This window comes from Bactrocera oleae, chromosome 5 (genome assembly GCF_042242935.1).
Source record: "Bactrocera oleae isolate idBacOlea1 chromosome 5, idBacOlea1, whole genome shotgun sequence".
Lineage (NCBI taxonomy): Eukaryota > Metazoa > Arthropoda > Insecta > Diptera > Tephritidae > Bactrocera > Bactrocera oleae.
Genome location: NC_091539.1, coordinates 70,571,583 through 70,584,332, shown reverse-complemented (window position 1 = coordinate 70,584,332; position 12,750 = coordinate 70,571,583). Strand labels below are relative to the sequence as shown.

Sequence of the window (12,750 nt, the reverse complement as noted above, 5' to 3'; positions counted from 1 at the left end):
AATATTTGTCGGCAACATCTAAATACCGCTTGCGTATAGTAAATTCGAAAATTATAAAATATTCAAAAGACAGTTTTTGGCAGGCACCTTCGACTCTGGAAGAACTCTTCATGAATTTGGGCTCGAATTTGTTAGACAGCCACCGATTTACGCACCCCAAAATAAGGAAAAGTAATGTCGTTGAAAAGTAGTCGCCGAAACTGTGACCTATTTGGAAGATCGTACTACAAAAGTAATATGGAGAAGTAGAAGGATGACTTAAATATCTATCGTCCCAAAGACACCTAAATTGATCATATAAAATTGCTCTCAAAAATTTTATTTTTTTGGCTGTCTGTTACAATTAATTAATTTAGTAAACTTTCTTATCACTAATTGCTAACTTATTTTGGAACTTCTTCCACAATAACAGAGCCATAAGTGAAGCAATAATTGCGCATGTAATCAGCTTACTTTTAACACATACAAGTACATACATTTTTTTTTTGTGGCGGTTGGATTGTTCACCAAATGTTTTTCTACTAAACACCTGGTTTCTTGCTTGATAAGCAGCTGGTCTTTAGATGGCATATTAGTTTGTTTGTTTGTTTGTATAACAGCATACGAACTTCTTATGTATATACAAATATATGTACATGTATATATGTATGTACATATATATATGTATGTGTAGCCATAAAATGAGTCGCAAGGCGTTAAAACACCTGCAAACTGGAGCAATTAATTATTGGAATTCCTTCTGTATCAATGGTCAAATTAAATATATGAACACTTAACACACTAAAAAAAAAGGAAAAAAGGATTTAAGGTGAAATACATATTTACCAATAATATAATATCGTAATTTATTGAATTAATATATTATACTTCTCTCATATGAAATGAAAATCGGCCAGTAATTCTCCTCTTTAATCTGCAATCGGCATTGGATTAGGTATTTTTATATGCTAATATTATCACACATCGGTTGATTAGTCACAATCAAAAACTCAGTTGCAGGTGTTAAGACGGCAATTAGTAAAATCTTATCGTCCACTAGAGGCAATGAAAATTCAATGTGCCTGATAATACCTTAAAAGTATTAATGTTGTAACTGTGTTAATCGAATCAGTCTGCATCTGGAGGGGCATTAAGCCAGTCGTGTTCTTTCGATAAATTTTGGAATGTGTTGCGGATATAATTAAGCATAAATTTCGGTTGCCCGGAGGATAATCGCAGATTATCGTGAAATCCTGCTTTCTTCAATACGCCAAACATAAAATTATTTAAATAACAGCAAAATGAGAAGTATGTTGTTAACATAACCGCCTGCAAGTGCTTTAGTATTAGTAAAGGGCAATAAATAATTTGCTAAAAAAATTGTGAACTATTTGTGTTAACTCACTGAAATATGTGATCCTTGCAATCAACATCAAATATTTAAATAGATAGATATTATATTTACAACAGAAACTATTTAGCTCTATGTCTTTATCAGAAAAACATTAAATTTTAAATATGGAAATGATGTGAATTGTGAACTGTAGTGATAAGAATGGTTTGCAGACCAGTCAACATTTTTTGAACTTTAGAAAACATCAAAACATCAGTTATATAGAAAATCCCAAAAATTTGTGACACTATAATACCCTACTAATCTAGGTATAACTAAATCTGAAAACGTAACCGGTCTACAGTCACTCTGAATGGCAGTTATATGCTAATACTTGTATAGTCCGATCTGAACAATATGTTCGGGGATTTTAACGTTACTTTGGATAATAATCCGTGCCGAATATCATGCAGATATCCCGTCAATTAGAAAGATTTTCATACAAGAACTTTATTTCGATTGATGAGCTTATAAAGCAGCTATATGCTGCTGTGGTTCAATATCGGCGGGACTAGTCGCGTATCGTCACGCATATACATTTTATAGGGTCTACAACGTTTGCTTCTGAGTGTTACAAACCACACGGCATGTTTAATAGGGTATATTCGGGTTTTAGAAATAAGCTATGTTCACATAGCACCCGAAACTACTTGATTTTAATCAAGCATCTTTCTTTCAAAAGTTCTATTATCCCTTAAAAATCCTTAATTCATTTTACATACCCATGTTCATGTATGTCGGTAAAAATGATGTCAGACTTTAAACACAGTTCGTAGTAATCCGAAAGGAATCCCAGAATATTGGTAATGTAGATTTCGGGAATTTTGTTTCAAAAACTGAGAAATTGATGCCTTAATAATTAAACTACTCAACAAATCTGAAGTAAAAATTTACGACTGATGTGATTTGAGGTCTGTGGAGGTATTTGAGGTGTCCTGGTTACGATTTTGAGTACAAACATTTTAAATCACGTACAGCTATTTATCAGCTCTAACATCACAGTCGCAAAATGACTGTAAACTAGTGTAATACACCAATATCAGCTATGCGTAATTATGTGTGCACTATAATTTTAATGATCATTATAAATTGGATAGGAGCAAAAGATAAGACCAAATTGAGGTAGCTAACTCAAAATACTCTATGCTTATCGTTTCGAAAACCACATACGGATGTGCTATAATTTTGTTTGTGGCTGAATATGGTACTTATGGAAACATTATTGCAATTTTACAGCCAACACTGTGATAATTGCGACACTTTGTCTGCTAATTGCTGCAACTAGCCAATTGCGAGTTTGCTTGGCGGCGGAAGAAAAAGAGTCCCATTGCATTTGGTATGGCCAGAGCCATATGGTTGGTGTTCATTGGTTGAACAAAGCAGCGAATATTGAGCCACAACCCGTGAATGATGAGAGCGCTGAAGCTGTCTTTAAACAACGTTGCTCGCTATGGTATGCTGAGTATAAAGCGGCCGATCCAGAAGGTAAACCTCAGTTTACACATAACGGTCGTAACAGTTTAGTTAATGAATTTCCATACGTTTAGGGCCGCTTAAGCTGTGCTGTGATGCTGCTCAAATTCAAACGATGGGTTCGAGTATGGCTCAAGCCGACGGCATATTTGCACGCTGTCCCGTTTGTGTTTACAACATGGCTATTTCGATTTGCGGCATGACCTGCGCGCAGAATCAGAGTCTCTTCATGGAGGCCCACAATGACACGTACGAGAATCAACAATTTGTCGCAGAAGTCGATTTCAGAATTGACGACGATTCGGTGAAAGCCGTCTACGACAGCTGCGCCGGCATTCAGCACACACAGACGGGTCGTCCGGCAATGGATTTGGCCTGTGGTGCTTACAATGCGAAAACCTGTGATCATCGTAAATGGTACAATTTCATGGGTGACCCCAGTTTGAGTGATTACGTACCCTTTCCTATTAACTACCAATATTTGAATGAGTCCAGCGATGAAGTGCGTTTAATTCTGCCAGCGAAAAATTGTACTGAAGCGTTGGAGGGCTCATATGCCTGCTCGTGTGTCGATTGCAGCGCTTCATGTCCATACATGGATCCACCAACTGGTGAAGAGAAAGGTTTTATGATTGCTGGACTCTATGGCATAACCTTCATAGTATCGTTGGTGTTTGGTGCGCTTGTGATGATTTGCATACTTTGCGGTTCATTAAATATCTTCAAACCGAAAATAAGCATTACTTCATGTTGTACGGGTTTCGACTGTGTAAATACCATACTTTCAAAACTGTTTCTCAGTTGGTGTCATTTTTGTGCAAAACATCCGGTACTGGTTTTGGCTATTTGCTCTTGGATAATTGGTGGACTCGCTTATGGTGTTATTTACTTGAGTGTGACTACAAATCCCATTGATCTTTGGGCTGGGAAAGAGAGTCAAACACGTCAGGAAAAGAAATATTTTGACGAACATTTCGGGCCATTTTATCGAACCAATCAGATTTTTGCCAAACCGTTAAACCAAACTACGGTAAGTTGCGGCTATAAAACAACAAAACCCTTAATCAAAATGTATTTATTACAGTTTACACACAATACATCGGCGGGAATACTAACATTTGGTCCTGCATTCGAAAAAAATTTCCTCAAAGAGGTCTTCCTTCTGCAAGAACAAATCCAAAGTTTGACTACAGAGAATGGTGTGACTTTGGCAGATGTGTGCTATGCCCCTATGGTTTATGTTGGAGAGACGGTAACCATTGATAATTGCTTAGTACAATCAATCTATGGATACTATCAAAATGATATGGACGGATTCGATAGAGAATACGAAGATAGTAATGGCTACACAAACACATACCTTAACCAATTGGAAGATTGCTTGCGGTGAGTTTTATAAGATACCATAGTTGTTTTGTTATTTTTTAAACTATTCAACAGCGTCCCCATGTTGGAGTCGTGTTTCGCTCCTTATGGTGGTCCAATTGAACCTGGTATCTCGGTAGGTGGCATGCCGAAAGTATCGGCGGACGAGGACCCTGACTTTCAACTAGCCACTGGCTTGGTGCTCACTTTTCTAGGCAAAAATAAAATGTCTTCAAATGAACTCAAACCCAACATGGAGTGGGAGGAAGCTTTTATCAATTTGCTCAAGAATTATACAAGTGATCAAATGGAAATTGCATTCTCCGCCGAGAGATCCATTCAGGATGCAATTGTTGAGCTTTCCGAGGGTGAAGTTTCTACTGTCGTTATCAGCTATGTCGTCATGTTTATCTACGTCGCCATAGCATTGGGTAAAATACGCAGTTGCCAACGCTTCTTTAGCGAATCGAAAATAGTTCTCGCTATAGCCGGCATTATTGTTGTACTGGCCTCAGTTGTTTGCAGTTTGGGCTTCTGGAGTTATCTGAACGTAACCACCACCATGCTGGCAATTGAGGTGATACCTTTCCTGGTGTTGGCTGTTGGTGTAGATAATATTTTCATTATGGTGCACGCCTATCATCGTTTGGATAGAAGACAGTATAAGGATGTGGCAGAGGCGATAGCCGTTGCAATGGGTCAAGTTGGTCCATCGATTCTACAAACTGCCGGCTCGGAATTTGCCTGCTTTGCTATAGGTAAGTGCAAAACAATGTGGCAAATATGAAGCCGTTATGATAACAACTATATGTATATATATGTATGTTTGCACAGGCGCTATTTCTAATATGCCTGCCGTAAAGACCTTTGCCATGTATGCTGCCGCGGCCATTCTACTAAATTTCTTCTTCCAAATCACCGCTTTTGTTGCATTCATGGCTTTGGATGAACGTCGTTCCGAATCGGGGCGCTTTGACCTCTTCTGTTGTTTGAAGACTTCAAACAAAAGTGAACTTAGTGATGGACAGAATGTGGGCATTTTGGAGGAGGTCTTCAGAAGTTTCTACGCACCTTTCTTGCTTTCCAGGTATGATCGTCTTGCTAACGTTTTTTTTTTTTTTATAAATGAAACAAGAATATATTATATGTAAATATTTATGGTTTATTACGTATTCCATAGACCGGTTACAGTTACTGTTTTGGTTGTGTTTACGGTAATCACCTGCTTGTCGCTGATGGTAGCACCTTCAATCGAGCTTGGGTTGGATCAAGAAATGTCCATGCCAACCGATTCACACGTCGTTAAATATTTTCAATACATGAATGAACTTTTGTCAATGGGTGCGCCTGTCTATTGGGTCCTGACGCCAGGTCTAAATTATACGTTGCAAGATCATCAGAATGTTATTTGTGGCGGTGTGCAGTGCAATAATGACTCCGTATCAGTGAAGCTTTATCAGCAGTCACTTTACCCCGAAATGTAAGCACGTGCACATTCACCTTACTCCTTTGTTTAAGTTGTTCATATGCAAACATTTTACAGCACTTACCTTGCTCGATCAGCTTCCTCTTGGATAGATGATTATATTGATTGGCTTGGTATAGACGATTGTTGCAAGGTCAACGCTACGGATGATACCTTCTGTCCGAGCAGTAAGTATTTATGACTACTCCTTAGTAACGTTAGCTTCAATAGTGTTCCTACTTTTGCAGACTCGAAGGCGGATGATTGCGTCTCCTGCACGCGTGAGTTTACTGAGGATGGATTACGTCCATCCCCAGAAACGTTCCAAAAGTACATACCTTTCTTCTTATCAGATTTGCCAGACAGCGAATGTGCAAAGGCCGGACGTGCATCATATGCGGATGTGAGTATACCAATATTCCAAAACTGACAATATATAATAGTAAAGTGAAATGCAAAACCCTTTCTTTCCACTACAATATTTACGAATTAAACGCTTTACGTTTTATTTACATCAGGCTATCGTTTACACACTCGATGAACAAGGCTCTTCGACTATTTTGGATACCCACTTATTCCAGTACTCCGCCACGTCTACCACGTCTATACAATTTTACTCAGCACTTCGTGAGGCGCGACGCATCGCAAGCAATATAAACGAAATGTTTGCTGAGAAAGAACTTGACGTCACTATTTTCCCCTATTGCATTTTCTTCATTTTCTATGAACAGTATCTGACCATCTGGGATGATGCACTGTTCTCTCTCGGTGTAACACTATTGACAATATTCCTGGTAACATTTATTATCACCGGTTTGGATCTGCCATCAGCACTGATGGTCACTGCGTTGGTTCTAATAATCCTAATCAATATGCTCGGCATGATGTGGGCCTGGAATATTACGCTCAACGCAATTTCATTGGTTAATTTAGTCGTGTGCATTGGTATCGGTGTCGAGTTTGTGGCTCATTTAATTCGTTCGTATAAAAATGGCATCGGTAGCACACAAGATCGCGCAAAGGAAGCGCTCATAGTAACAGGCAGCAGCGTTCTCTCGGGTATTACGCTCACGAAGTTTGCCGGCATCATCGTTTTGGGTTTCTCCAAATCACAAGTATTCCAAGTATTCTACTTCCGTATGTATCTCGGTATTGTGCTGATCGGAGCAGCGCATGGCCTTATATTACTGCCCGTTCTACTCAGCATATTCGGACCATCAAGTAAGAAGAGTAGCAAAAATATTAATATAGCTTAATTATATGACGATGTTTTTAATCAAACTCGTTTTATAGCATTTTTAAGAAAACTTAGTGCGATACCAAGACAATAAATAAATTATTTTAAGCTGTAATTTATAATGAATAATAAGTAGAAAAATAATAAAATGGTCTTTAAAAGATTTAAATTTACAGCGATAACTGTTTTAATGAGTTCTCTGCTAATAATCGGAGCTCGCAGCAGCTTCATAGGCGCAAATATATACCCTGCTACGAACTTTCGCCCTGCAGCAGTCTCCGAAACCATTTCCCGTCTTATGCTATTACAATAAAACCACTAAGAAGAGTAAAGAGTAATAAGATATTTTATATTCCAATGTATTTACGAAAACTTTTAATCCTCATTTTAATAAACAAATAAGAAGTTCAAATTGGCTATTAGACGCTTATTTTAGATTTGGTACTAATTCTTACTCTACATACGTTATGTTAATAAAAGAGTCTCTCTTGATTAGTAGAAAGCCAAGAAGCTTTGGGCTCACAGCATTGCCAGCTTTAAACTGCGTCACGTGTCGTTGGCGCTTGTAGTGACAAAATAATGTCCCTTATGAAATCTCCTTTTCGAATATTACATTTTCAGCTCGTCCAATTTATGAGGCGATAGAAAATTTAAATACCAGTGCGTTCAATCTTTTTTATATTAAAGTTAATGATTTCGCTATTGCCGAACTTCAACGAAATGCCATTGACGAAATGCAAATCACTCAGCTTCGTTGAGGTGCCAAGTTCAAAGTGATAAATTAATTTCACTATAAATATTTTTGCCAAATACATTGAATAACGATTTCCTGAAAAAACGGGTAAGAAAAATTAGCAATGCAAACACATACTTAAAACTTTGACTTTACCGATACAGTAACGTAGTCCTTTGGCAAATGGCACAAACGCGTACGGATGTCGTCCCGCTGCGCTCGAGTTTCCTGCGATGAAATGTTCGGGGTAGAATTCTTGTGCATGTGGCCCCCAATACTTCGGATCCCGTTGCATATTGAACGCATCAAACACGATTGCAGTATCTTTGAGTATTTTGGCGCGCCACTTCGAGCCGCTGGGCGAAGACAGCTCTATAAAGAAATCTCGGCTCACCGCGCGCATATTAAACGGCACTGTAGTCAGTAGACGCAATGACTCGTATACTATAGCATCAAGATATTTCATTTGTAATAACTGTACAGGATCGATATTGGCAATATGTTGCTCTTGGGGAAAGGTTGCGGTGATTTCCTCGCGTAATTTGCGCTGGTGATCCTCATGCATAGCCAAAAGTAGCATGATGACCAGAACGCTTGTGGAAATCGTCTCGAATGACTAATAGTCATAGAATAAATATATGAATGTCAGACATTGAGAGTAGGTTTCAAGTGAGTTTCAAACTGGCAACTCATACTCACCACCATCAGCATAGATAGCGCCTCGTCCATAACATCCTCCATTCGCAGTTCCCCAGAATCAACCATATGAAATATTTGCTCAATAAAAATACGTTTTCGAGCGGTATTCTCCGAAGATATATTACGAATATTTCTTACATCTTCGGCACCATCAGCATTTGCGCCTCCACTATCGGTGCCAATGTTCCCCATATGGCATTCACCGCTCGCCCTCCACTCGGCGTGCTTCTTCTGCACGATCTGCAGAAGGATAAGTATAATGGATGTTAAAAGATAACATGTGACATAAGGTTAAGTTAGGTTAGATTATATTCAAAATTTGTCGTCTTGTAATTACATCAAAAATATATACATATGTATGTACTTACAACTCTTACAAAATCTTCCAAGTGCTTAATGAGTTCCTGACAGCGTTTGTAATTTTCCGCGTCCAGCCAACGAAACAGAAAGTCAACCTGTAACCAGGGTTTTGTACCTCTTAGTGCTGATATACCCATTAGTCTGCTCAAAACGCACATACACGATAGATTAGCTGAGCTGAAGGATATTAAATAAAAATGGTGTTACTTACTCGCTATAGGTCTTTGCTATACCTTGTGTGTCTGCGGCCGTGAAATTGGTTTCCGTGCCCATTGTGGTTTCTAATTGATAAGATCAGACAATTGAAAACATATTAATTAATTTTCTTCATCTTTTTTTAGAACTAAGTTGACTTACGACACGAAACCTCGAGCACAGCTCTGCTAAACATTTCGTCAAGTGTTTCAAATTCAATATTATCGCCTAACAATTCCGTTTCAAATTTGTGCACCAGCTGATTTCCTACGGTGTTGAAGGTGTCGATAAAGCTTAGTAAGACCTTAGAACCGAAAGCAGGATCCAGCTGCCTGCGACGAGATTTCCAAGCGGCCCCTAAATTGTAAACATATTTAGATATATGACAAAGGTAAAATTCTCCCCAGGTAAAGGTATCCAATAGATATCGGGATGAATATATACTATAAAACTATCATTATTAAATACTAAAGGTGAATGTTTTCTCATATTACCCTTAGCATGTAAAATTCCACGTTTCAAGCAAAAACCATCTTGAAAAAACGATTTGTCAATGCACTCGGGAGCATTAAAGAACTGTTCCATGGTTATGGGATCATCGACATAGATAACACTTTTATTGCCAAAGACGATGCCCAGTGGCCGTTGAAAGTAAGGACGTATGTGGGACACGACTTGGAGGAGTTCTAAAAAATATTAAATAACATGTTAAAAACAAAACTTTTCGGAAAGATGAGTTTTAGTGTTCAAACATTTTCCTAATTACTCGATTTCACTATTTTTGATGTACAGGTTGGTTGAAAAGTTAGTAGTGCTCACCAAGAAATAGCACTACTAGCTCCAAAGTTTTTTTACTCAAGTTGGTACATCTGTCGTGAGAACACATGCAAAGTTACAAGTCATTTCTGTCAATTAATTCTTTGTTTACAAGCCATTTGAGTGGACGTGTCAGAGTATTTTTTTAATATGGAAAAAGTTGAATATCGCGCAGTGATTAGATTTTTTGTTTTGAAAGGTTTAAAAGCAAAGGAAATTTATGAACAATAGTAAGAAGTGTATAAGGAGTCCTCACCTTCAAAACGCACCGTTAAATTTTGGGCTAGTGAATTTAAAAGTGGTCGTACTAGGCTTGAAAATGATCCACTCGAAGGACGACCAAAAACCGCAACCACACCAGAAATTGTTGAGCAAGTTTATAATATTATTTGTGAAGATCCAAGTTTGACTAAGCGTGAAATTGCTAATGCCATAGGCATCTCAAACGAATGAGTACTTCATATTTTACATGGAGAATTTTACATAAAAAATTCGTTAGAAAAAACCTGATTTGCAGCACAGAAAAATTATTTTTCATCAACACAATGTACCTGCTCACAAAGGTGTTTTTACAATGATAAAATTCAACAAATTACAGTACGAATTACTTGAGCATCCACCATATTCACCAGATTTGGCTCCCAGCGACTACTACCAATTCAGAAACTTGAAGCTAAGGGAGATTATATTGAATAAAAAAATATATTTCCTACCGAAAACAGTATTTTTTCATTTCAAGACCAAACTATACAACCAAACTGTACATTGTAAAGTGAAATAATCTACACATGATTCAATTACATAAGGTTGTCTCGATAGCCGAAAAACAAAAATTTGTCAAAAGTAATGGATCCATAATGTCAAAATCATCCGTTTTGCTTTGTATTGTTTTGATTTTATGATTCAAATTTTAATTTTTCTAAGCTTCAAACCAACGAAAATGCGCTTATTGAGTAACAACTGAATACGAATAGATTGTAATCACACAAAATCATCAAATTGTATATAGAAAATTTATAAGAAAAACAGCAAAAAAAAAGTTTTTTTGACATTTGTATCGACACAACCTTATATAATTGAATTATGCTACATAGTCATCCTTGACATAGTCGAAAAAAAGGTTGCATAAGAGAAGTAGTCGTGAACCGTTTTAGCCACATTCTTAAACAGTAATATAAAGGATTGATCGATTGAGTATATACTGAAGTTGTCCCTATGTAGAAGCAATTTCCAAGAAAGGCTGCCGTATTATTCTTTTCGACGAATTTAATGTTTCGCTGAACAGTTTTGTAAGTTAGCTGGGTGTGGTTGATGTCTGAATACATCTATTTTCAACTGTATTAATTAACAGCACATAAAAATGTTTTCACAAAATTCGCTTGGCATAGCTTTTACAGTTTGTATTACATATGTGGTATTAGAGCATAAGGTCACGTCCACATTTTTATTAAGTATTACACCTCAGGCGTCCCTCCCAACTGTGGATTTATGTATTAAATTTAAATTTTCACTTTGTTATGGTGCTTTATTTCTGTTCGATTAACGGTATTTTGTGGGCATGGCAATGGCACGAATTATGAAGCCTGTTAATTTGCGTTCGGTTTGTGGTGCTCGTTTGTTGAATTCGTTTGTTAAAGACTACGTAGTACCTACATTACTTTCGAACGTCGATCATGAGTTTAGTTTTGTTTATGTTAAATTAAATATGTGGAAGATATATTACTTTAAAATATTTAAAAGTTCGGCAGAGGCTCTCGTTTACTCGAATATATTTATGTTTATTTGTGAACTTAACTCTTTGGCTCCAGATAAAAGATAAAGATGAACCACAAGTATGGCTGCTGCAGCAAGCCACGCCAACCATTGAGGCGCCACACCAGCAACCACGCATTGCGTTGCCACCAAACAGCCGTACAGATCAGCAACAACAAAACCAATAGCGCCCCTTGCAACATCACACACCGTTCGATGGCTGAGTAAGTAATTATTGTCAAAATTTGTTTTGATTTCGCCTAATTAGCTGCACTTTGTAGGCAAACAACGACGTCGCCTTTAATCACCGCTTGACCGTTTACGGACACTTTAACAACGCGTGTGCGCGCGTGCTTGAATTTTTATTGTTTTTATTATTCAACGGTATGTTTCGCAGAAACTGTTTTTAACTTGAACATTTGAACTTGAAGACACAACGAATTGAGGAAGGCTTTGATTGTGAGGCGACCAAGGTATTGCCGGATAGAAAATGCCACACTAACTGAAAGACAATATCGCTTTCTAACTGCTTTTATACGCGCCTGTATATTGGCGCTGGGTATAAATAGGCAAACATAATGAATATGCATAGAAGTGCATGTATTTGTGTGTTTGTGTCGTAAATGCCGCCCAGAAGGCATTCTAATATTTTACTGCTAATTTTAATGAGACATTGTTTTGGAATTTCGGTTGGACACTTTTGGGGTTAATACTACATTGCATTTGTTTTTGACATTGAGTTACTACAATTAGGAGATACGAATTATATTATTATGTATATATAGTAGAGCTCTTGGTATTCGACTAATCGACTAACCGGAATATAAATTCGAATAATAATATTCGGTTTTCACTATACGGATAGTCTTAGGTGATCTTATTTGTCCTGACAAAATCCAGGACGGTGTATCATGTATGTATAATTCACTGAAAATCGCGACATATAATAGGTGAGAGGGCAACACAATTTTATTCAATTCATTATTTTATTTTTTATTTCTAAGCCCGGGACAGCCGGGACGTTTAAAATTTTCAAATGGTCAGCTAAGGATAGTCATAAGTTGTCGACTATTCGATTAACCGCTTTTTTTCGCATTTCGGTTAAGCTTTCGTTGTCTATTCTCATAGTAAGCGTCCATTCAAAAAAACAAAAAAAAAAAAACAAAAAGGCAAAAATCAAAGGCTGCTTAGATTTCAAAGAATTTTCATTTATTCAAATACTCGCCGCAGAGCAACTATTCGAATAATCGCAATTGAATTGTACTATTCGGTTAGTGTTCGTA

General features: G+C 37.3%; 2 protein-coding genes across 3 annotated transcripts; one reads left to right on the top strand and one right to left on the bottom strand.

Moving 5' to 3' along the window:
- The first annotated feature begins 1,097 nt into the window (after window positions 1-1,097).
- Window positions 1,098-7,085, top strand: Npc1b (Niemann-Pick type C-1b). Its single transcript, XM_014246876.3, has 10 exons — window positions 1,098-1,287; window positions 2,609-2,857; window positions 2,920-3,875; window positions 3,930-4,231; window positions 4,286-4,968; window positions 5,045-5,297; window positions 5,391-5,690; window positions 5,754-5,863; window positions 5,924-6,078; window positions 6,194-7,085. Exons 1-10 carry the CDS (start codon window positions 1,281-1,283, stop codon window positions 6,929-6,931), a joined length of 3,753 nt encoding a protein of 1,250 aa, XP_014102351.2. The 5' UTR covers window positions 1,098-1,280; the 3' UTR covers window positions 6,932-7,085.
- Window positions 7,086-7,270: 185 nt separating this feature from the next.
- On the bottom strand, window positions 7,271-11,956 carry Cyp318a1 (Cytochrome P450 318a1). Of its 2 annotated transcripts, none has more exons than XM_036365484.2 (8): window positions 11,511-11,956; window positions 9,394-9,585; window positions 9,062-9,256; window positions 8,916-8,985; window positions 8,713-8,845; window positions 8,345-8,584; window positions 7,802-8,261; window positions 7,271-7,741 (listed from the first exon to the last, which is right to left on the bottom strand). In XM_036365484.2, exons 1-8 carry the CDS (start codon window positions 11,668-11,670, stop codon window positions 7,563-7,565), a joined length of 1,629 nt encoding a protein of 542 aa, XP_036221377.2. In that variant the 5' UTR covers window positions 11,671-11,956; the 3' UTR covers window positions 7,271-7,562. The 2 variants fall into 2 exon arrangements, with proteins under 2 accessions (XP_036221377.2, XP_036221378.2); XM_036365485.2 differs by lacking the exon at window positions 11,511-11,956 and adding an exon at window positions 10,517-10,662.
- Window positions 11,957-12,750: the final 794 nt, after the last annotated feature.